This window comes from Talpa occidentalis, unplaced genomic scaffold (genome assembly GCF_014898055.3).
Source record: "Talpa occidentalis isolate TD23 unplaced genomic scaffold, MPIMG_talOcc4v2.1 talOcc4.14, whole genome shotgun sequence".
Lineage (NCBI taxonomy): Eukaryota > Metazoa > Chordata > Mammalia > Eulipotyphla > Talpidae > Talpa > Talpa occidentalis.
This window is the reverse complement of record NW_023601433.1, coordinates 70868964-70893081: the sequence shown is the minus strand read 5'-3', so window position 1 is coordinate 70893081 and position 24118 is coordinate 70868964. Positions and strand designations below refer to the sequence as shown.

General features: G+C 34.0%; 2 protein-coding genes across 16 annotated transcripts in view; one reads left to right on the top strand and one right to left on the bottom strand.

Annotated features, from left to right (window-relative positions):
- The window catches only part of ABI1 (abl interactor 1), a 71211-nt gene extending 48315 nt beyond the window's left edge, over positions 1-22896 (top strand). For 2 of the 15 annotated variants that reach the window (XM_054695183.1, XM_054695181.1), the window contains 7 exons: positions 1109-1249; positions 4445-4545; positions 5423-5503; positions 9195-9371; positions 12179-12265; positions 16766-16951; positions 21058-22896. In XM_054695183.1, the coding sequence (XP_054551158.1) occupies positions 1109-1249; positions 4445-4545; positions 5423-5503; positions 9195-9371; positions 12179-12265; positions 16766-16951; positions 21058-21233 (949 nt within the window). In that variant the 3' untranslated portion in view covers positions 21234-22896. The remainder of the gene's footprint in view (positions 1-1108; positions 1250-4444; positions 4546-5422; positions 5504-9194; positions 9372-12178; positions 12266-16765; positions 16952-21057) is intronic. The other 13 variants (XM_037510739.2, XM_037510736.2, XM_037510738.2 and 10 more) reach the window with 8 other exon arrangements.
- An 11-nt stretch (positions 22897-22907) lies between these two features.
- PDSS1 (decaprenyl diphosphate synthase subunit 1) overlaps positions 22908-24118 on the bottom strand; it is a 33378-nt gene continuing 32167 nt past the window's right edge. Inside the window, exon 11 of the mRNA XM_037510747.2 lies at positions 22908-23426. Within this exon, the coding sequence (XP_037366644.1) occupies positions 23286-23426 (141 nt within the window). The 3' untranslated portion in view covers positions 22908-23285. The remainder of the gene's footprint in view (positions 23427-24118) is intronic.

The following is a 24118-nucleotide window of genomic DNA, read 5'->3' as shown; positions in this document are numbered from 1 at the left end:
CTGCCTTTTACAAATAATTTTGGTTCTTATTTCCTTGAATGGAATCCAAAATTAATTTGCCTGTATTGTAGTATCCTCTAAACAAGTCTGTATCAGGAAAGTCTTTGTATATGTGTAAATGAGCATTGTTTATATTTTATCTCCATTTTTAAAAATATAAATCTGACCAAAGTTTATTACAAATGAAATGACTAGAAGATTCTTTATGATGCTTTCACATGTATGTGCAATATTTATGGCACAGAGCATTAAATAAGTAGTCTATTTTGTGTAGTTTGACCTGGTATCTTGCTCCTCTTATTTTCCCTTTATACTTGGCCCCTGAGACTTAGGAATTCTTTTTACCTGGAGTAGTTCTAACTGCTTCTGCTGGTTTTAATCTTCATACTAGAGTAGCTTGGAAAGGCCAGTTGGAGAAGTAAGAAAGATAACTATTTCTTAGTGCAATAAAAATATTACTTAAACGTTTACAAAGATCATTTACTGCAACACAGGAATTGGTTTTGGTGGAAAGTTGGAGAATCATTTTATAGTAGTAGGCATCAGCAATCAGCAATCAACTTTTAAAGGAGATCTTTTCAGTGAGTTTCCATTTTCATTCTGTAAACCTCTTGCCCCTAAACAAAATGAAGTTGTTATTAAATAGAAAAATGAAAATGATTTGTTGCCAAATTAATGGCATTGCATCTAGGATTAGCATGTACTTGTCTGTATATTTTCATATTGAGTTAGGAATAAATTACAGAGCAGATATTTAGCTTCTCAAATGTAATGGATAGTGGCTTATGAGTAAGTTTGGGACTAATGTTTATTTAAGCTTAATATTACTGAGCATTTAAAAAATCACAACCACTATTTTTAGAAATAAGGTTAGACTTTAAATTGCCCTTAGGTTTTCCTAAGAAAGGGTAACATATTTTAATTTTTTTGTTAATGTAATGAAATTCACATATATCCCAATTAAGACTTCTAAACAAATTTTATTTCTAAAGAATTTTTAAAAGTTGCGTTATACTTGTCACAAAGGGACAGTCATACTTTGGGGGAAAGTATCATTTTTAGATGTCTTATCTTGCTTATTATTCCTTTCTCTATTATGCTTCTTCAGACGGAATACTCCTTATAAAACCCTGGAGCCTGTTAAACCCCCAACAGTTCCTAATGACTACATGACAAGTCCTGCTAGACTTGGAAGTCAGCATAGTCCAGGCAGGACAGCTTCTTTAAATCAGAGACCGAGGACACACAGGTAAACCTTCAGGTTGAGCCTTTTAACATCTGAGAATGGAGGTTATTGACTGGTGATAAACTATTGTGAGGTTGCTGAATTAAAACGTTAGTTGCTGAATTAAAGGTAAAGTATTACTCTAATGGTGACATAGAATTAAAAATTGGGAATATGGGCCTCCCTGGTGGCTCAGGGGTTAAAGTCTCAGCACTCTTAAGTTTGATCCCCAGACAGGGAACTAAACCACAAGGCGCAGCAGACCTTTCCTGTCTTGCCCACTGCTCCCCTCAGCAGCGTATTTCAGTAGATCTGTTCAATAGATCATATTCAGTAGATCTTGTTCTGCTTCCCGCTCTGTCTATGGTGAATCCTCTCACTCCCCACACCTCTGGCCTAGACCCTAGTTCTTATATGCATAAATAAATAAAAAAATAAATCTTAAAAAAAAATTGGGAATAATAATACTGTGTATCTTCCTGTGAATGTGTACTGTTCTTAGATTGCTAGTATTTCCTCATTTGATGGAAGTGCAGATATATGTTTGGATCAGGACTAAAGAATTTTTTTTTAATTTTTTTTAAGATTTATTTATTCATGCATACAAGAACTGGGGTACAGGCCAGATGTATAGGAGGGTGAGAGGATGAGAGGATTCACCAGAGACAGAGCGGGGAACAGAACAGGTATATTGAAATACACTGCTGAGGGGAGCTGTAGGCAAGACAAGAGAGGTCTGCCGTGCCATGTGGGATTCTCGCCAGTTGAGAACAAGCCAGCGCTGCAGAAGCTGCGGACAGCTTCACAGTGCTGTGCTCAACCACCTGCGCCACTGGGGGAGGCCCCCAATGGATTTTTTTTTTTAAAACTTGCTAGGAAACATAACATACATTCAGAAAATTATATGCTTCATGAAGTATACAACTTGATAGATTAATACAAATGAATTTTAATACAAATTGAACACTCATGTAATCATAACCTAGACCAGAAAATGGAACTTTAAGACCTAGGACTCCCCCCAGGGCTTTCCCAATGATTGCTTCTACCTCCCTCCATCCACTCCACCCCACCCCAAGGTACCCAAATTTTGGAGCACTTTTGTAAAGCCAGGCATTTTTTATATAGCTTAATATGTTTTATATCTCATTCAGTAATGTGAGCAAGGAGTGTCTCTTTGCCTTAATTTAGGTTAATAGAGAGTCAACTTAGCAAATTCATTTTTGGGGATTAAAATAGATGTTTTGAAATTGGTATTTATTGATATTACACCTTTCAGTGAGTAAACCTTTATATTGATATCTGTAATTACTATATCAGGAAAAGTTCAATGAGGACCCAAATTGTTCCTTAATAATGCTTGTTATTATTGTATCAAAGCATGGTTTTACTTTGTAGTATAAGTTGTAAGGGTTTGATCATATTCAGCAACTAGTTATTAAGAGTTAGTTCATTAGATGCTTGGGATTATATCAGTAAGATACAGTTCCTTTTGTTCAGGACCTCATTCTGTTAGAACAGGGATTGACAAACTTTTTAATAAAGAACCAGATTTCAATATTTTAGGATTTGTGGGCCATATGGTCTCTGTTGGAATCACTCAGTTCTGTTACTGTTGCATGAAAACAGCGAGATAACACATTAATGAATGAGCCTGACTGTGTTCCAATAAAACTTTATATATGGCATGGAAATTTGAATATCATGTAATTTCAATGTATTACAAACTTATTCCTTTGATTTTTTTAAAATTATTTAAAAATGGAAAAAGTTTCTTAGTTCATAGTTCATAAAAATTGGGTTAAATAGCTTTGGCCAAATTTGACCTCTGGGCTGTAGTTTGCCAGCTTCTGTGCCATAGAAAAAGTTACATAAGCCAATAATTGTAGAAGAGTACTTTAAGAGCAAAAACACTGATGTCTGCGATATGGGGTGGCACAAAGCATAATATTAATCTTGTGACTTAAGGGAGTCATGGAGCCCTTCCCATTGAAGCTATTTTTGTTACATAATAGCTTTCTTCCTTTTTCTTCCATTAATGTGATGATGTTTTATAGAATGACTATCTTAGGGTAAAAACAAAAATTTTATCTAGATGGTGTCTTTGCCCTTTGAATTTCTGGGCCAGTGAGCTTGATTTTAATACACAATATGGAGCCTAAGGCTATACTTGCCTACTTTTTTCCCATCATTTTGCTCATTTTTCAGAAAATTTCATGGTTTATCACCATTTTTGAGATGAATGGAGGTTTTAATACTAATTCTAAAAAGAATTTATTACTCTTTTAATTAGCTTCCAAAACATCTGTACTTTCTTTATTGTGACATCTATTGCAGTATTTTTCTTTTAGAGCTATAATTGACATGTAACATCATATTAGTTTCAGGTACACAAATCATGATAGATTATTTTTTTTTATTTATGCACAGAAGAACTGGGGTGTAGGCCAGAGGTGCAGGAGGTGAGAGGATTCACCAGAGACAGAGTGGTGAGCAGAGCAGGTGGATTTACCATTACATTTTTTTTTAAGATTTATTTATTTATGCATACAAGACCTGGGTTACAGGCCAGAGGTCTGGGAGGTGAGAGGATTCATCACAGGCAGAGTGGGGAACAGAACAGGCAGATTGACCGAAGTACACTGCTGAAGGGAGCAGGGGCAGTCAGGAGAGGTCTGTTGTGCCATGCGGGTTCCTCCCTGGCCGGCCTGGGGATTGAACGCGTTCTGCAGAGGCTGTGGACAACTACATAGGTTGCGTCTTAACCCCTTGTGCCACCAGGGAGGCCCAGCCATCACATTTTTTAATGTCTGTTCTCCCATTCTCAGCCATGGCACTGTGGTTCCATTGACAATGTGATTCATATCTGCTGTGTTAAGGTTGCCATTCATAGTAAGTTTTAAATAAACCCTTGTTGACTCACTGCACTATAAAATTTTATTGGTTATTTCTCAAGTGTATGATCTCTCTTAATGGTTGTAAGGCTGATGTTATAATTTTGTTTTCAAATAGATTGAGAGGTACTGTGAAACACAAGAGCCACTTAATTTGTATTGAACAATTTAAAAAATTTCTTGTTTTATACATAAATACAAATTTGTATAAATATACACACACATAAAAGGAGGATTTAGTGACTTCAAGTTGATTATTACAATTTTTTTTTGGCTGAATCTGTAGATTTGCTTTTTTTTTGCATTTTTTACTTTGTTTTTATAGCGGAAGTAGTGGAGGAAGTGGAAGTCGAGAAAATAGTGGAAGCAGCAGTATTGGCATTCCCATTGCCGTGCCTACACCTTCACCACCCACTATTGGACCAGGTATGTTATTTATGAATCTAGTTTTATGTGCAGCAATATTTATGAGTTTTATTATGATGCCTGGCATAATTTAGTTGTATTAGATAAAATTATTTGATAATTTTATGTGGTTGTTAAAAATTAAGGTTAATAAACATATTTAGATTGGATTTCGCAGAAACTCGGGGTTTTACTAACTGTTTCTACTTACATATAAAGCATATTAAAGAGCTTTATTAAATAACTCTTTTGGCCATTTTGTATTAGAAATACTTGTTTTAGGCACTATTCAAGATGATATGTATTATTTCAAGAACAAACCAATATTGATGGTCCAATGAAAGAATCACTGTCTCTAATGTGAATTATGTACCAAAAGTTATGTTGCTTATAGGCTGGTATCTCATATCTGGTATTAGCTTGTTCTATGACTACTACGTTTGTGTGGTGGTACATGTTTCAGTAAAATGTCATGAATATAAAATGGAATTAAAATCAGAAAAGTTCTTTTACTTTTTAGATTGTGTAAAAATTTCAGAAATCTTTAGGGAATTAAATCAGTCCCTTGATATTTAATAAATGAAATGAAGATTTTATAGTATTAAAAATATACATTATAAGAATATGGTAAATTAAAATTCTTCTCAAGGATGTTGTTGAAGAAGGAGAAAAGGTTACTTATAAATACAGGCATATTTTAATAGTTAATGCAGGTATGAACTCTCAATGGCCTTTTTACCTAGTAAAAATCTTATTCATTTGAACATGCTTTACATATGGGTGTCTCTCTCTTTCTCTCTTTTTTTTTTTCTTTCCAATACATTGTACTTTCTTACTGTTTCAGAATGTTTAGTTCTCTTTCTTGCACTCTGACCTGAATTATAAACTATTTTATTAGAAAACATTTCTGTCCCTCCTCCTTCTGGAGCTCCACCAGCACCACCTCTTCCACCACTTCTCCCAGTGAGCACTGTGATAGGTGAGATTGCATAACAATTGGAGTGATTTAACTTACGTTGCATAATTCATAATAAACTCCTCTGTTAGATGCTAGCTTTTATAGTTATTAGGTTGTAGGTGGTACTACAAAGGTTGAAATATTAAATCTAATTTACACTAATTTTTTTCCAGTGAAAGGCCTCTGAAGTTACACAGAAAACAAATATAAAATAGCTTTCTCTGTTATATGAAATGTTTCCTTGCTTGGTTTACAACCATTTTAATGTAGTTGTTGTTTAGGGTTTTCTAGGAAAATTATAGCAGTGATTGTTCAGAAGTTTTTTTTTTTTTTTAAATTACTAATGTAATATATTTTTTTAAGTGAAATTTGATTTGGAACTCCCCGGTATATACAACAGTCAAGGATTTGGGGGTGGGGAAATAGAAGAGGTGGGGAATAGTCAAGGTGGGGAAATAGAAGAGGAAATGGAAAGGAAAATGATGTGTGGTGGGGGGACTCAGACTTTCCCATGGATGGAAATATGAAAAACTCTGATTATAGGACAGTACTTATGGCATCTGAGGATGCCATGAAATACTTTTTTTCCCCATAGAATACATTTAAATTATTCCCAAGGTGGGAGCATGTAAGGATTTCCAAATATAGGCTCACTGTAAAAAATGTTCCGTGTAGAAATACACAGTAACAACAGTCTGGGTAGAAATGAATGACATGTTTCAAATAATGAGAGCTGAGTTCCAGTCTAGGTTGAAATAAAGCTGTCTAGCAACATCTTCTGAAAACATTGGCACTTGTATACAAAAGAAAAGGAACAAAAGGGAGTGGGTGATTAGAAAAAGGAAGACCCCAATAATAGAAATAATAGGTAGAAAGTCATATGAAAAAGAAATTTCCTCAATGTAATTAATAATCAGGAAAATGAAAATTAAAACTACAATGATAAATGCTATTTTTCATTCACCGCATAGGTAAAACTAGAATTCTCCCACTACTATCAAGTATTGATGAGGATGTTTAATAAATAGGAGAGTATACTGGCTTTATGAGTTTTATCTACTCATGTCTAGATATTTATCCTACAGCATCAGTTCCCAAAATATGGTTGTGGCAACTACTCCCACTCTCCAGGGGCCTGGGAGAGTGTCGTGGATACTGTCATGGAGTTTTTGAGGTCAGAACTACATTCAAAATATTAATACTTAATCATTCTCATTCTGGCTCAAGTATACAGTGGAATTTTCCAGAGCCTACATGATGATAAAACCATTTCTTTAACAACTAATGTAATGTATACTTTTATGTCCATGTGTTTGAAAGATACATCAATTTTAGTTTCTAATACAGTACTTACCAATCACTGTAATTTATCAACAAAACTTTTTTGAGGTTCCTAATTTTTAAGAGTGAACCTTAAGATAAAAATGTGAAAACCATATGTCCTATGAGCCTAGAGCTGTGACTCTGAGAGTGATACATAGGATGACAGCATCAGCATCATGTGGAAAGTAGTTAGAAATGTAAATTCTCAGGTCCCATTGCAAGTCTACTCACAGAAACTGAAGACTGGATCCCAGAAATCTGTATTACAATATACTCTCAGTGTGAAATTCTAATCAGTGTTGAATTTTGAACCACTATTCTGAAGAAACCCAGGAACCATATTTAGAAATGTTCATTATGGGTAGTAGTAGTAATAAGAAAAATCTGGGTGCAACCCAAATATTTGTAATAGTAGAATGGAGATATAAATTGTGGCGTATTCACATGCAAATAAGGCAATAAAAATGATTGGTATTTTGATATACTTATTAGCATGAATGAAACTTAATATCAAGGAAAAAGTTAATCAGTATTTTCATACCATTATTGAAGTTAATAAATTTGCAAAATGTGTATATTGTGTATTGATATGTGATTAAATGCAAACACACTGCATCTAGCAAAGAAAGAGAAAGTTTAACACAAACCTTGTGGAGTTTGGGATCCAGAAGGAGCATACAGAAGCTTCAGTGATACTGACAATAGGCTATTTCTTGAACTAGGTATTTACCTTATTTTATTTTTATTTGCATATATATAACATACATGTATATACACACATGTAAATGTATAACGATTACATATAATTACATAATAGTATATATAATCATGTAGTTGTACATATATGTATTTTATCTATAAAAAAGTATATCAAAGTATATCAATCACTTATCCTTTAGTATTATGATTTTTTCCTAATAATATTACGATAGTTTCTAAAATAGGTACAGTGTGGAACTCTTACTAAATGGTTTTCAGTTTTCAAATCACCAAGAAAAATAACTTTGATTTTATATACTTTTTGTACAAATTAGAGAAACAAAATGATTTTACGGAGATTTCTATTTAATAATGGTTAAGGGGTTATTTCTTAGCTCTCTGGAAAACTAGCTGTCCACAATAGCTCATTCATGAAGACTAGACTATTTTAAAATGTGTTTGTATTTAGAATGAGCATATGGATGATTCAAATAATAAATGACTGCCTATGGCTTGGGAGCTCCAAAATGTTAAATATTGGCACTTCTTTTTTTTTAATGAACAAGCTCTGCTGTACAGTTTTATCTGATAACTTGTATGACCTCTAGGAGAGGTTAAACTAGACAGTGAAAATAAGCTAGGATGCTGTTTTTTGTTTTTACTTGGTTAAATGTTTTCCTTGATTAGATGTTTGGGTGGGGCAAAAAGGATAATATTAATCCTAAACACACTTTGGAAAGTATAGTTAACTTTAGAGGCTTTCAACTATTAACCTTTTAAATATTAAATGTTTGAAATGTTGGTAAAAATGGTACTGAATAAAATTTTGAGTATTAGTAATACTTTAGTCAGTTTAGATATGTATGGTAATTTTTTTTTTAAGATAACTTTAGATGTAGAATGGAGAAAAAGCCCTCCAAGTGTGGAGAGAGAGCATGGATTTTTCTATAGAAAGCTGCCTTTAAATGTACATATTATACAGTCTCTTTTTATCTTGTCAGAAAAATTGAAGTACTAGGGGAAAGACAGTCTTAAAAGCTTGAAAATAGCCAGCAAATATGACATTCTGTGTTTTGAAATTAGAAATTTTACTTCTCTTTATAAAGATTCTACTATAATATGTATTGATAATAACTGCTTAATGTAATAAAAGTTCAAATAAAAATAGTAATCTGGAAAATATGCATAACTTTAAATTTTATAATTTAGTGTATATTTGGTCAGATTCTTAAACTGTGATTCTGAAGATTTGACAATGAAGTTTGTAAATCAGGTATTAATATTAAATCTAAAAACTGATGCTTTCCATCTCAGACTATCTTGATACTTATTTTGTTGGAGAGACACAGTTTATCTATTAAAATCTGTGTATTCTAAAATGATACAGAAAAATTTTTCATGTGATATTAGCACAATACCATTTGGAATTATGCTAATTTAAAAGGTTTAAGAATACTACATATTTACTTTTGCAGCTTTCTGCATAGTATCTGTTTTTTCTTTCTGTTTGTTAACTTCAGAGATAGAGATATTTGAGTTTTATCTTTGCTTTTCTCTTTTGTATTTTTTGTTGTGGGCCTTAACAAGTAATTTATTTCTTACTGAGAGCCCCCCTCTCTTTGTTCTACAATCTGAGGTGATGCAAGATGCTCAAGTTCTTTGTTGGTTGCCTTTGACTAATGCTTTTCAGCAGCCCCGGGCTCAGCTCCTGGTTCCCAGTATGGCACAATGACCAGGCAGATTTCTCGACACAACTCTACCACTTCTTCAACATCTTCTGGTGGATACAGACGAACTCCCTCTGTGACTGCTCAGTTTTCTGCTCAGCCTCATGTTAATGGAGGTCCACTTTATTCTCAAAATTCAAGTAAGCTTGTGCTTTGCAGGCACAGTGCAACACAGTGGAGCTCCTTTTGAAGGAAATTATTTGAAATTGATATTCTTACCAGTGATAGACAACAATTGAACCCATGCTCTAGTCATGTTTATTTTTGCTTTAGAAGGTTAGTCCTTAAATCATGTCATTTAAGAATATATTGCTTACCATTTCTCTCAATATTAGCACTTACTGAGTATGCTTGCATACAGAAACGTAACTAATATTTTAATATGATTTTTATTACTTAAAAGTGAAAATAGAGAACAAATATTGATATTAAATAAGCTGGGCTTATTGGCATGTTTGGGAGAGCTCAATAATAGTAATACTAAAAGTTTTATTTAATTAAAAAATTTTAAATTCAAAATGTTTTATTTAACATTAAAATATTAAACATTAAAAATATTAAAACATTAAAAATATTAAAAGTTTTTCTTTATATAATGAAATTGCTGGCTATCACTTTTAAGCTTGTTAACTTATACTGAAATGAGTTCAAAACCATTAAAGCATTTGTGATGTCTGCTTATTCTGTCTCTGAATAATTCTAACCATGGGGGGAGGATTTTCTTTTGGCTCCTTTCTGTTCACCTCAAATTGTACATCTCAACACTAACTGCATTCAATGTTTAAAAAATAGTAAGATGAGAAAATAGTTTTAGTATATGTTGTCATGTTTGAATTGCTTTTTGTAATTATTAGTTTTACTTTCCATATTGAGATGCTAAATCCAAAAAGAAAAAAGATAAGGAATTCTGAAATGAGCCTATTGTTCAGTCATTGTTACTGGCTTGAAGTGGTGATTACTGGACATAGACTAAAATATACTTTCCCATGTAATTTTTATAGCTTTCTAGAGCTGCATGTTATATTATTTTAAAAACACTGAATACTCCATGTTTGCATCAGAAATTGGTTTATGTTCCTTTTATACATAATTCATATTCTGAAAAGATACATTAAAACAGAGTGAGCTTATTTTTATTGACATTTTAAAGATTAATGAGTTGTGTCACAGCAAAAACGTTTAAGAATTAAGAAGTACTTTAGCAGAAATGCCAGAATTCACAGATAATACCAAAATTAATACCTGTCGTCAGCCTAAATTTTTTTTTATGATACAAAAGTACTTAATTAGAATTTTACCTTATATTTTCCCTTATCCCCTTTTGGAGAAAGGTAGTTAGTATCTAAATACTCCACAGATTATTCAATGATTAGCCTCACTAGTTTATGAACTTTCAGTTTTTTTTTTTCATATTACGCTGTTTCTTATTATCCCATCTTTATGTTCATTATTTTTCTTTTCCTCCTTAGCCACTCAATTTACTCTGCAAATAAGAGTTTTTGTGTAGTTTTAACAATACCTGGGTGGGTTGCTTATTCTCAGATAAGACCTCTTCTTACTGAATGTCTTTACAATTTGGCATCAAATTTTAAATATGTTTAATATGTTGTCAAATTAATTATCTCAGAGTGCTGTTGTTATAATTGTAGTTAGTAGTAATATGTGGATGTTTTTAGTGTTTTGATGTGCATATTTCTCCTTCTGTCTAAATGTAGTGGTAGTGATTACTACTTTCATCATAGTTTTTCTTTATTTACTAACCAGCATGGCTAGTTACTAAGGATGGTTTCTACAAACTGTTTATTCTTGGAGGGAGCTTTTTTTAAATCAAAAACTGTAACATTTTATTTAATCATCTAGATACTGAGTATAAGAATGAATAAGGACCAGTATCATGGTAGATTGAATGTTACTTTTAGCTATATAGTGCATATTAATTCTCATACATGGCTTCCTTCAGTTATTGCTTCTTTGAACACTGAACCCAGGCAATCTTTGGCAATTACTGTGTTGTCAAAATGAGATAAAGTTGTAACCACATGAATATTTCCTTCTAGTTTGCTATAAGCTTTAATACATGTGCCTGCCCACATGAACATTTGATACCAAGTTCTAATAAATTCTGTCCTTCCCAGAAAGAAGTTGGAGTATGTTTTCAGTTGCCAAATGATTCATTTAGAAATTATTGCACTGTAAGCAACTGATATTTTAACCTTAGATCAGGTTTCCTTTTTTTTTTTGAAAAGTAATAAAAGGAAGAAGGACATTTTTGAGATATCCCCTGAAGTTCAGGAAACAGTTTAAAATGGCATATGGAGGGAAATTCATTCCTTAGTAAATTAAAAAAAAAAATCTTGCTTTACAAATAAGGGTATTTTTTGGACAGTTGTGGGAAGCTTAGTTTAGAGTAAGAACTGTCTTTAAAGGAAACCTGTGATTCATCTATTTATTATACCCCTCCAACCATTTCACAACATAGTTTTAAAAAATTTATTTGGGTTCTAATTGACAGCATTATCCTAAAAAGAGACAAATCTGTTTAGTTGTAGAGAAATAATAAAGATACAATATCCTGAAAATGTCTAAGTATTTCATTCTTACCTGTTATTTTTTTTAAAGTTTTCCCTTAGAATTTGAAAATTTCATTGCACAAGATTGGATGCGGTGGTAAATTTAAATCTTTCCCATATATTAAGATTAAATTAAATGTATCTATTCTTTAGTAAAAAATAACCAGTTAACTAAGCACAGCTCTGGGAAATGAATTTGGTGAAGGATCTGCAGGTTTTTTGTTTTGTTTTTTTGTTTTGTTTTGTTTTGTTTCATTTGCAAACTGTTCTTTGCATACTTATGTTTGTGGTCTTTGTAACTGACTTCTGCTTTTTGTTTGTTTCCTTTTCTTTCCTTTATCTGTTTTACTTCCCCCATATTGTGTTGTTGCTACCAGTTTCTATTGCTCCACCCCCTCCCCCTATGCCTCAGTTGACTCCACAGATACCTCTCACAGGCTTCGTGGCCAGGGTGCAGGAAAACAGTAAGTTTGGAAAAACCAAGCTATCAAAGAGTAGAGGCTGTCTCCTTATAGCATGCATGGCTGATGAGTCATCATTTTCCTTACTTTTTTTGAGAAGCTAATCTTACCTTGAAAATAGGCAGATATGCTACTGAAACTGAAGAGCACGGTCTTCAGTTTTTTTCTCTTGTGTGCATGATTACTGACCCATATAAATTTCAAAACTGCAACTGATGTATTTAATGATCTAAAACATGAAATCTGATCTTTGAGGATTCTTAAGAGCTTAACACGAAAATTCAAATTATATAGAAACTGTTAGCTTCCATTAGTTATTAGAGGAATTAATTAAAAGACATTTTGTATTTCGTTGCCAGCAGCTTCATCAAGATATATTCTTTTTTTTTTAAGATTTAATTCATTTATGCATACAAGAAATGGGGGATAGGCCAGAGGTATGGGGGGGTGAAAGGATTCACCAGAGACAGAGTGGGGCACAGAACAGGCAGATTGACTGAACTACACTGCTGAGGGGAGCAGCAGGCAAGACAGGAGAGGTCTGTTGCGCCATGTGGGTCACCTCCCTGGCCCTGGATCGCACTTGTGCTGCAGTGGCTGCGGATAGCTTCATAGATTGTGTCTTAACCCCATGCGCCACCAGGGAGGCCCCAAGGTAGAGATATTCTTTAAGATTAATTTTACTATTCAGTTGGGGCAGATATCAAGCAACCCCTTCCCCCCGTTGTAAAAATTTTTGGACAAAGCTTTGTAGCCTCAGGTTTTTATACATGAATAATTTCTGAACCCATATGATGATTGATTGATAAGATAAGAATGATCCCTCGAAGTTAACTCCATCATAACAGTGATAAACTTATCACTATGTAGACCCCTAATTTTGGCTATATGCAATTCTATGATTATTTCTGAATGTGTCAATCTGTTAGTTCTTTAAGGTCTTTGAAGTAAGATACAGTTTAGTGATTTGGGAAATTTCTTTTGATTATATGGACTTAATTGTGATAGTTTATGTTATCACCACTTGATTACTTTGAGGTTCCAGAAGATACATAATCTTAACTATATGATCACAGCGAGTGCTATTTAATAAAATGAAAAATACCACTACTACTGAATTATATTATGTCAAATAGATGTTGAGATTAAGATGGTAAGGCGGTCTAGTAATTTACTTCATTTGGAGCCATTACCGTGCAAATAAATCTCAATGACTTATGCAAAAGTTTAACTTCCTTGAACTTCCAGGAAATGATGGCAAATTTTATATTTCAGCTTTAGCTGACCATGTTGTGTTATTCTTCACATTTCCATCCTTTTTGCCAATCAAATTATTTGTTTATTTGTTATGTACTAAGTTCTGGGAAGAATGCAAATAGTCTAAGACAAAGTCCCTACCTTTAAGAAATGTATGGTTTAATGAACTTAAAATCATAGTTTAAAAATGTTGAAATTTCTGAATGTAAACCAACATTATTGTTCACACTTGTTTGTAAGCTGTTATTGCACATGTTAAAGTAAGTGAATTTTATTTAAAAATAATTGAGTGAGGATAAGTTGCTGATTCTTAGTGCTATAAGGTTTTTAAAACCAAATCTGCAAGAGTTTAAAAACTAAGCCAGTTCAACTTTTTTTTTTTTTTTTAAAGATTTATTTATTTATACAAGCACTGGGTACAGTCAAGCGTGGGAGGGTGAGAGAATTCACCAGAGCCAGAGGGGAGAGCAGAGCAGTCAGAAAGACCGAAGTACACTGCTGAGGGGACCAGCGGGCAGCAGGAGAGGTCTGCGTGCCATGTGGGACCCTCGCCTGGCTGCTGGGGATCGAACCGGCGCTGCAGAAGCTGCAGGCAGCTTCTCAACCCAGCGCTCAACCGCTGCGCCATCGGGGAGGCCCACCAGTTCAACTTTTTAAACAGCCTCAGTCAAGAATTTTTAGGAAATATTAATAGCCATAATGAGCATCCATTTATGGTTCAAAGCTCACTAACTAGCTGTTTGGTAACGGTTTTAAATAGAATTGATTAATTATGTACCTTTCTCTTTGCTAGAGATGCCCATGGTACTATTTTTGTTTTTATCAACATGAACTTGAGTCAGTCATTTCTCTAGTGAAGCAGAATGTTCAACTTTTATTAGGCATCTGGTTTCCATGCATCAACCATGTTAATTTAAGTTTGATGATAAATTTTATATTAGTATCTTAAAATTTTCCGTGCTCTTAAATACTTGGCTTATGGCACTCAGATAATACATACAGCATTTTTCCTATTAATAAATGTATTTCAATTTAAGACATGGGCCTCTAAGAAAGAAACAGTAGTATGTTTACATGTATGTATTATGAATGTCAAAAAGCATTTTGAGCTAATTACACAGGATGCTAGACAAAGTATTATGCATAGAGAATTAGATTGACCAGACTCTTGCCCCTCTGCATGTAATTATAAGATGAGCCAATGTGGATTCACAGAATGAAAACATTAATAATAACTTAAAATAAAAAATAAATATACTTTAGGGATTCAGACAAAAATAATTTTACACATTCAACCAAATTAAGGATATGAGCTATTGTTATGGCTATGATGTTACAATGGATTCATAGCCATTTCCTTCTTTTAGTAATAGTAGGAAGTGTTAGGAGTTACCGGCAAAAATAAAATGGATCCAACTCATTTGAGGGAAAAATAACTATATCTGTTTGATAGCTATCAGAGTAAGTGTCACCACATAGGGTTTGTTTTCTAATAGTCTCTTTTATCCTAACAGGATAAAATAGAAATCACAGAATTAAAGTGGTTATAAAAATAGGGCTGTTACCTACAAACATTTTACTGTTTTCTTTTTAATGTGTTATATTTTATTGAGGTAATGTTGGTTTACAACACTGTACATGATTTGGGGGTATAGCGTCACACCTCCTCAGATGTTCACACCATGTCCACCATGAGCCCTGCATATGGTGCTTAATCCCACACCATATTCCATTGGGCCCCTTCTTCCCTTCACGCCCTGCCTCTCACCCTCTCCCTTTGGTGATCTCAATGCCTCCAAGCCTTATTTTAATACTAGGTCACTGGCTATATTCTCAGTACGTTATTCCAAATGGTTGAGGAAATGCATTACAAATAAATACTATACGTATGTGTTATTTGATCACATAAATAGTCCATAAATTGACATTTGAATTAGTGTTGTGGTATTCTAAACTCTGCTGATATTTGTATCAAAACATTTTCTTATGATTTTAACTCAAAGACGTTGGTGGATCAGATATTTAAATTAAAAATTTGTTGGTGATGGTTGTGTGATGGAACACATCTAAGGAGGTGTGAATCTGTGCCTCCAAAATCATACATGCTGTTGTATGTCAATGCTACCTCAATAAAATAAAATAATTTTTAAAATAATACGTAACTACAGAAAAAAAGAATTCGTTGGTTCCAGCATTGAATTCCTTAATATTGAGCACATTCGTTACCTGGTATCATAATTATTCAGTGAACACAGTTCTAGCCTGACATTTTCACATTTTGCTGTTTACATCTGTGATTATTTAAATCACACATGTACATATACCACAACCTTGTAGAATTTGAGGTATGAGTCATTTTTTGGTTTTGCTTATTAAGTTTCTTTTCTGTTTTTGTTTTTAATTTACATCTTTGTGCAATACTTTATTTTAAAAATATTTACTGTGGATATATTAGAACATTAGATTTTTAGAATCTAGTCTTTTCCATCATCCCATGCTTGTTTTGTTAGTGGTAATGCAGAAATCTGAGCTTGCTTTTTCTACATTAAAAATGTTGATTGTGAATATGAGTAATTTTTAAAATAGTAAGATTTCCTATAAGTTTGGAATTATTCAGCTTTTAATTTCAGCTTATTAAAATTTAAATGAAAGCAAAAGTAGAAAAATTTAAATGAAAGAGTAGAAAACTGACTCAATGATGCAGACCTAATACCATAAACTTTTCCTTTTTTTCTCCATTAAAACAAACAAAAAAATAACCAAAAAATCCGCTCACTGGAGATATTAAATCCAAAGCCAGGGACAGCCTATGCACAATGAATGGTTATCAAGTTATTAATACAGTGTCTTTCATAAATTTTTACTGTAGTCCAAGTGACAGTTGTGACATAGGCTGGCAGCTAGGCTAAGTGTGGCATTTGTTCTCACCTGAGCCTTGGAATGAAGAGACTTCTTTACGCCTGTAACCTTATAAAAAGAGACATTGTCTCCTAACCTCCTGCATTCATTAATTTATAGTACTTCTTAATATTCTCGTTTTTAGTTCATTTTATTATGGCAAAATTATTCTCAAGTATAGTGGAAGCTTTATTTAACACACCAAGCTTTTATTTCTAATCATTGCATGTTTTATAATAGTGCATGCCACATGAATTAGAACTTAATTTCAAATTCTTAAATTCTATTAACTTATGAATTTCCATTGCCTTAATTTCTGATTTAAATCAATTATCTGAACTTTTTTAGTTGCTGATAGTCCAACTCCCCCCCCACCACCTCCACCAGATGACATTCCTATGTTTGATGACTCTCCACCACCGCCGCCGCCACCTCCAGTGGACTATGAAGATGAGGAGGCTGCAGTAGTTCAGTATAATGATCCATATGCAGATGGGGATCCTGCTTGGGCCCCCAAGAATTATATTGAGAAAGGTAAGTATAGTTATCATTGAATTGATATAAAGGAATATAACCCAATTACAGAATTTTAGAGCAGTGAACATCTAATCAGTGTTTCAGATGGCCTTACCAGTCAAGATAATTTAATCAAACATATTTCCCTTATATTTCCAATTTAAATGGAAATATTTTATTTATTTTATTTATTAAATGGAAATCTTTATTTTTAAAATTAAAAGTGTAATGTAGATGGGAATTTTCAGGTTACATATGCTTCCAACTGGAGATTAACTTGCTTGCCTCTCTGCATTTTATAAACAACTAAGGCACAAAAAAGGAGTTAAATGACTTATTGAAGTCATATATTTAGTAAAGATTTAAAACAAAACTTCCAAGCTCTTGTAGTAAAAGTAGAGACCTTTCATAACTAAATATTTAAAATTACATCTGGGATTATTATGAGAAAAATCTTCAATTAAGATTTTCACTGAGTTGACCTGGTGAAAGAGAAGATAATCCCTCAAATTTAATTTCACTAAGTTATGTACCACTCTAACATCAGATGTACCACCTAAATTATCTGGTATTCACTAGTTACTAAGATATGGTGGGAAAGAAACATCCTGTTTTTATTGAGCTTGTTTGCTTTTTTCCATCTAATTCTGTGCTATCTATCTTAAAGTAATAGTCCTGAAAAATGCTTATCTTTTATTTAATGCATTTGATAACCTTGGAAATTAACCTACCTTAAGCAAGCTGTTCTTGAAATCTATGGCATTCTATTCTACCCAAGTTCTGAGTATATGACTAAAAATGAATTTGCTCTTTTCCTTTTTTAAAACTGGAAATTCTATATATTGTTTAGGAAGTCCTGGATATTGTACTTTATACTTGGATTCTCATGTACCTTCAAATGGAGATGTTGTACTTATTGTGAGAATGACAAACTTGAGTAGACTTGAATTGTGTATTTACTTGTATTAAAGTAAATTTAACTTTAATAACTATGAAAATGGGACAATTGTATTTATATAAGTTGACAAGTTTGGAATGATAGGATGGCTAATAAACTTGATAATAGAGCAGGATTAAAAAATACCTATACAAGTTGAAATAATGATTCTTATGCCAGGGATCATCTCACATTCTTTTGGTTGATAAAAACAGTTGATAAAAAATTTTAAACTGTCAGCCATGCGGTCTCTTGGCACAACTGCTCATCTCCACTATTGCAGCATCACAGCCACCATACATAAGTGAGTGAATGAGCCTGTGAACCATTAAAACTTTATTTACATAAAAGGCAGTGGCTTGGATTTGGCCATGGGCACTGTTTACTGACCACCCCTAGTCTTAATAAAAAATTTGAGATTTAGTAGGGTTATACTTAAAGCCTTTAATAGTCACCTTTATAATCACAAAATGAATAAAACCTGGTTTAATAGACTTTTAGTTGAATATATTAATATTATGACTATTTCAAAAGTTGGATTCTTAGAAGAAATTAACTGAACTTTAACATGAACCAATCTGATCATATTTCATGTATATTAGATTAGTGTTATGTCTGATTTTGAGTAATATATTTCTCAAATAACTACAATAGCAACAGACGGGTTAGCAAAGGGAAAAAATGAATTTAATAACATACATGTGGAGAATTTGCATGGTTGTAAATTTTAAAGACTAAGGGAGTGGACCAAGGATATTTGTCTTGCAGTTAGGGCCCTGGGACATTAAGGAGAGTAGGAAGTGACCACATAAAGACAGGGTGTTATCACCAACTTAGAGAGTGAAGGTGAGATTTTTAGATAAAGAGGGCGTGTTCACTAATTAACTTACAACTGATGGTACACCCCAGGCTACTTCTCTGGGTCATAAAAGCCGGGGAGCAGTGATTGCTTTTCTTGATTAGAGAAAGGGTGGAAGCTTGAGTGTTGATCACTGTTACTAAGGAAGGGCCAAGAACTTTAATGACTATGTTTTCTTCACTAAGGGTTAATCTCTAACAATCACTCAATTTTCTTGGGTGGTTATTTAGCCAAAAAACAATATAATGGTAATTTAGTATTATTTATTCTGTGTCTTTTTGGTTTTTACATTTTTAAGCTTATTAATGTCAGTAATCATAACACTATGATTCTGCTGTAGGATTAAAATGGAGGGGGAATGGATTTGTTGAGTTACTTACTATCGTATTTATAAAGAGGTAAAAAAAGATTACCTGTTTTAACTTAGCAAATGATGCTATGGATCAATACTTCCTGGGCTTTTCATAATTCAGAAAGGTGGGAGAGACTCTTTCTTACAGAAATGTTTCAGAAAATCATAAATGTCTTAAAAACTTAGTATTTTAAGAAAAGGACTATGAAACATCAGTGAGAAAGCATTATCGTATACCATTTTATATATAATAGAAAATTACAATTTCAGAATTATAGTATAAACTAAAGATATGATTAAATTCATAAACCAATAGTATGGAAATTATTTCTTTTTTAATGGCTTTTTTTAAAAAAGATTTATTTATGTATACAGGAACTGGGGTACAGGCCAGAGGTGTGGGAGTTGAGAGGATTCACCAGACAGAGTGGGAACAGAACAGGCAGATTGAAATACACTGCTGAGAGGAGCAGCAGGCAAGACAGGAGAGGTCTGCTGTGCCATGTGGGTTAGCTCCCTCACTCAGGATAGCTTCATAAGTTGTGTCTTAATCCCTTGCACCACCAGGGAAGCCCCAGGAAATTCTTTCTCCCTTCCCTTCCCTTCCCTTCCCTTCCCTTCCCTTCCCTTCCCTTCCCTTCCCTTCCCTTCCCTTCCTTCCCTTCCCTTCCCTTCCCTCCCTCCCCTTCCCTCCCCTCCCCTCCCCTCCCCTCCCTCCCCTCCCTCCCTCCCCTCCCCTCCCCTCCCCTCCCCTCCCCTCCCCTCCCTCCCCTCCCCTCCTCCCCCCTCCCTCCCCTCCCCTCCCCTCCCTTCCCTTTTCCCTGTCCTTTCCCTTTTCTTTCAGATTTATTTAGGTATTTATACAAGCACTGGGTACAGTCAGAAGCACGGGAGGGTGAGAGAATTCACCAGAGCCAGAGTGGGGAGCATAACAGGCAGAAGGACCGAAGTACACTGCTGAGGGGAGCAGCGGGCGGCAGAGAGGTGCGCCATGTGGGACCCTCGCCTGGTGGCCCGGGTCGAACTGGTGCTGCAGAGGTTGCAGGCAGCTTTGCAACCCAGCGCTCAACCGCTGCGCCACCGGGGAGGCCCAGGAAATTATTTCTTGATGCCTTCCATAGCATTGTCAGCAAATGAAGTGAGTTCTGAACTAAAAATAATCAGTTACCACAGAATTGCATGACAGTTCTTTAAATCTTAATTAATGGGGAGAACAGAAAAAGAAAAATCTTAATGGATCACTCCTCATGTTTCCCCCATTTTACAGAAATCCTGTTGACCTTTAAAATGTGTAAATATTCCTTCTTAAAAAATGTAGGGATAGCCCCACACATTGCATTAATGTTTCCCTTGAATGAGTAGGATAAATGTTTACTTCTCAGTATATGTTTATTTCAAATTGATAGCTTGAGTTGTTTCTTGGTTTCCTGTTTGTCTAAGTAGTTTGTCTAATCATAAAATTCAGAGATTTTCCCTGAACAGCTTGGTAGAAGCTATTGATGTCTCTAGTCTAATCAAGTAGTCAGATTGACCCTAAGATCAAGTCACTGATGAGTCTCCCAGGTGGCACAGGGGTTAAGTCTCAGTGCTATCAAGCTATTGCCAGCCACTGCAGCATGAGTTAAATCCCTGGCCAGGGAGCTAACCCACATGGCACATCAGACCTCTCCTGACTCGCCCGCTATACCCCTCAGCAGTGTATTTCAGTAGATCTATCTGTTCTGTCTCTGGGTGAATCCTCTCACCCCCCTGTACCTCTGGCCTCTACCCCAGTTCTTGTATGCATAAATAAATAAAATAAATCTTTTTTAAAAAAAAGATCAAGCCATTGATATACCTACATTTATAGATACAAGAATTAAGACTGTTCATAAAAACTTGGTCTTGCTGCTATAAATTTGACATTATCTTTAAAAAAGGTCAATTTAATGTTGCCTATAGTACACTCATATGTTTTTAATTCTTTATCTCCATAGTTGTGGCAATATATGATTATACAAAAGACAAGGATGATGAGCTATCATTTATGGAGGGTGCAATCATTTATGTTATAAAGAAGAATGACGATGGCTGGTATGAAGGAGTCTGCAATCGAGTGACTGGTTTGTTCCCTGGGAACTATGTTGAGTCAATCATGCACTATACTGATTAAATTTTTTGCTTCTAAAGTAGGTTCTTATTCTTACTCAGTCATACTGTGGGACTATCATGGTTAACAGAATTGTCTTAAAATGTTCCCATATTTCAGGACATGCTGTTTTACTGGTATAATTGAATGTCTACCTGTAAGCATAAATCTTTGAGGCAGTTTGTGTATTGCTCAATAGCAATTTTTTTACAAGATGCTGTCCATAATTGATTATGCTTATATACTTACACATTGTTAACTTTATGACCAGCCTAAATATTCTGGGGTATGGGGTATAATATTTAACAAATCATGATTCAGATTGTACCATAACATGTTTCAGTGCAGCATGATTAACGCTATGTCAGACTAATATTAAAATCAGAAAACTTAAATGCTGGTGCTGGTCATACTTTTTGTTTAGATTCTCATTCTTGAAATAAACTGTTTAAAGCATGCATACAAATTCATGTATTGAAGTATACTTTAAAAAATCCAAGATGCTTCCAATTTGTGTACTGTTTACATGGAGCACTTAAGTCTCGAAATGAGTTGGGTCTCTTAAGGTCTCTATGTGAAACTAAACAAACCAAAAAAAGGGTTATTTGAAATGTTGTAATTTGTACCTGAGTTTTTTAATGAGTGAATTTACATTATACGTTTTTTCCATTCATAAATACATAAGTGAACCAAAGGTTTTTGTCTTTTTCCTTTACTGGTTTGCTTTAAAAAACAAAACAAATAAAAGATACTCATTTATTACAGAATTATGGTTCTACTTTCCCAATATATTAACTTTGAAAAACACTTTAGCCTTATTTCAATCTGTCCCAACAGTAACATGTGATTTTCATGATTTACAATCTGAGATGGTTATTAACAAGTCAATCTACTGAATCCCTTTTCTAAAGTAACTTTTTCAAAGCTAAGAACATGTGTCAAAGTGCACATTCTATAGGTAAAATTTGTAAGGATTGCTACCCTTAAACAAGGCTTCAGTTTTTCAATGAGCTGTTATATTACCGGTCCAGTGAAAGGAAATTATAAGTATCTTTTACATACTGTTTTTGTAGAAGTGGATGCAGTTGATTTTTAAATAGGCACTATTTAGTCCATTACCTGACACTAGCAGCAACATAACGATTTTTAAAACATTTGGGAAAAAAAGATTGGTCATATGTTAAATCAGTGAACAGGGATATATACCTGACCAACAGATTTGTATTGTCTTTTGATATAATTGAAATGCAACACATGCACTTTGTGTGTCTCCTCTTAATTTAAGGGAGGGTTTGAGGGATGTTTTCTCTTCTTATTTTGTGTATAATTCTATACTGCCTAGGATTTTAAAGTAGAGCACTCAACTGTGGGTTTCTGTGTATCGAGGATTTGTTTGGATTTCAAATTATAGTTATGTACTGGGTGTTACAGATTTGTAACAGCATAGTAAATGTTAAGACTAGTGCAAAACATTTCTGAAAATTAAAACCATTATTGCTACCAAATGAATGTGACTGTTGCATACGCATTTTGCTTTTGTTAATCTTCAGACATGCTTTTAGTATCACTAGTGACCAGGTGGCTTTTAGTATCACTTTTCTCGGTGGAATGTTCTTAATCTTGTATATAACCTATTGTCTAAATTTCATGTACAGTCTTTTATAATAAACCATTCTCCTATATGAAATTTTGGATACTATTAAAATCTAATGTGGATAGAGATGTAGAGAATAATTTTCTGACCTATGATAAAACCAGATAAACCATTTGAATTTTAACATTATTTATTTGTATAATGACTTTACATGTCACTATTAACAGTGTAAACAATACCATATATAACCCTTCAGATATCTCGATTAGAATTTATAGAACTAGAATGACAGATTCAGAGAGTTTAATTACATTTAAAAAGTTTTCTGAAAAAAATTTGCCAATAAAAAAATTGCCCATCCACAAAGTTGAAATGATTTTTTGAAATGATTTTTGGTTATCTGCACATGAAGCAAAGTATATTCCACAAAATTTTTAGGCACAGTCTGGTAAAATAGCTGCCAGAACTAACAGAAGGAGTTGTCATTTATCTCTTGTGAGTATAATTTCTGAAAGTTGTATGAGGGCATCTCTTTCTGGGGATGGTCGAAGTTTACTGATCTCTTTTATTGCTTCATGGCAGTATTGCTGGGCGAGGTAGGTTGTTTGTTGCACACCATCACTCTGTGAGACACAGAACAAAACAACAGTTAGATGCATGTCATCTCCTGAATCAACTCTTCCCGCTATAATGAATTAAAACATACCTTCTTTGAGATCAGATAAGGTAACAGTCAAAATGTGTTACTAATGTTCTCTCTACAATTCATAGTTCTAGTTTCCCCTCTACTTTTAAACCCTTCTCTCAGATTAAAAACAAATTTATTCTGTTAACACACAAAACAACTAACTCATTTGTATCAAGCAGCCATCTACATCCTTCTTTTACGTGTTGGTAAGAGTTTCTAAAAAGGGGGCCTCCCTCGTGGCACAGCGGGGTGAGCGCAGTGCTGTGAAGCAGTCTGCAGCCTCTGCAGTGCGGGTTCGATTCCCGGCTGGCCAGGGAGATTCCCACATGGCGTTGCTGACCTCTCCTGCCTTACCTGCTGCTCCCCTCAGCAGTGTTTTCGGTCCATCTGTTTGTTCAGCTCCCTGCTTTGTCTCTGATGAATTCTCTCACCCTCCCACAACTCTGCCCTGTACCCCAGCTCTTGTATAAATAAATAAATCTTTTTAAAAAAAAAAAGTTTCTAAAAAGGTCTACCTATAATAGCTAAACAGTGAAATTTTCTATAAAAATTTCTGCAGTGAAAGTTAAAATCAATTTCATTCTTCCAAAGGGACCAAAAGCTTTGTCCTTTTTTTTTTTTTTTTAA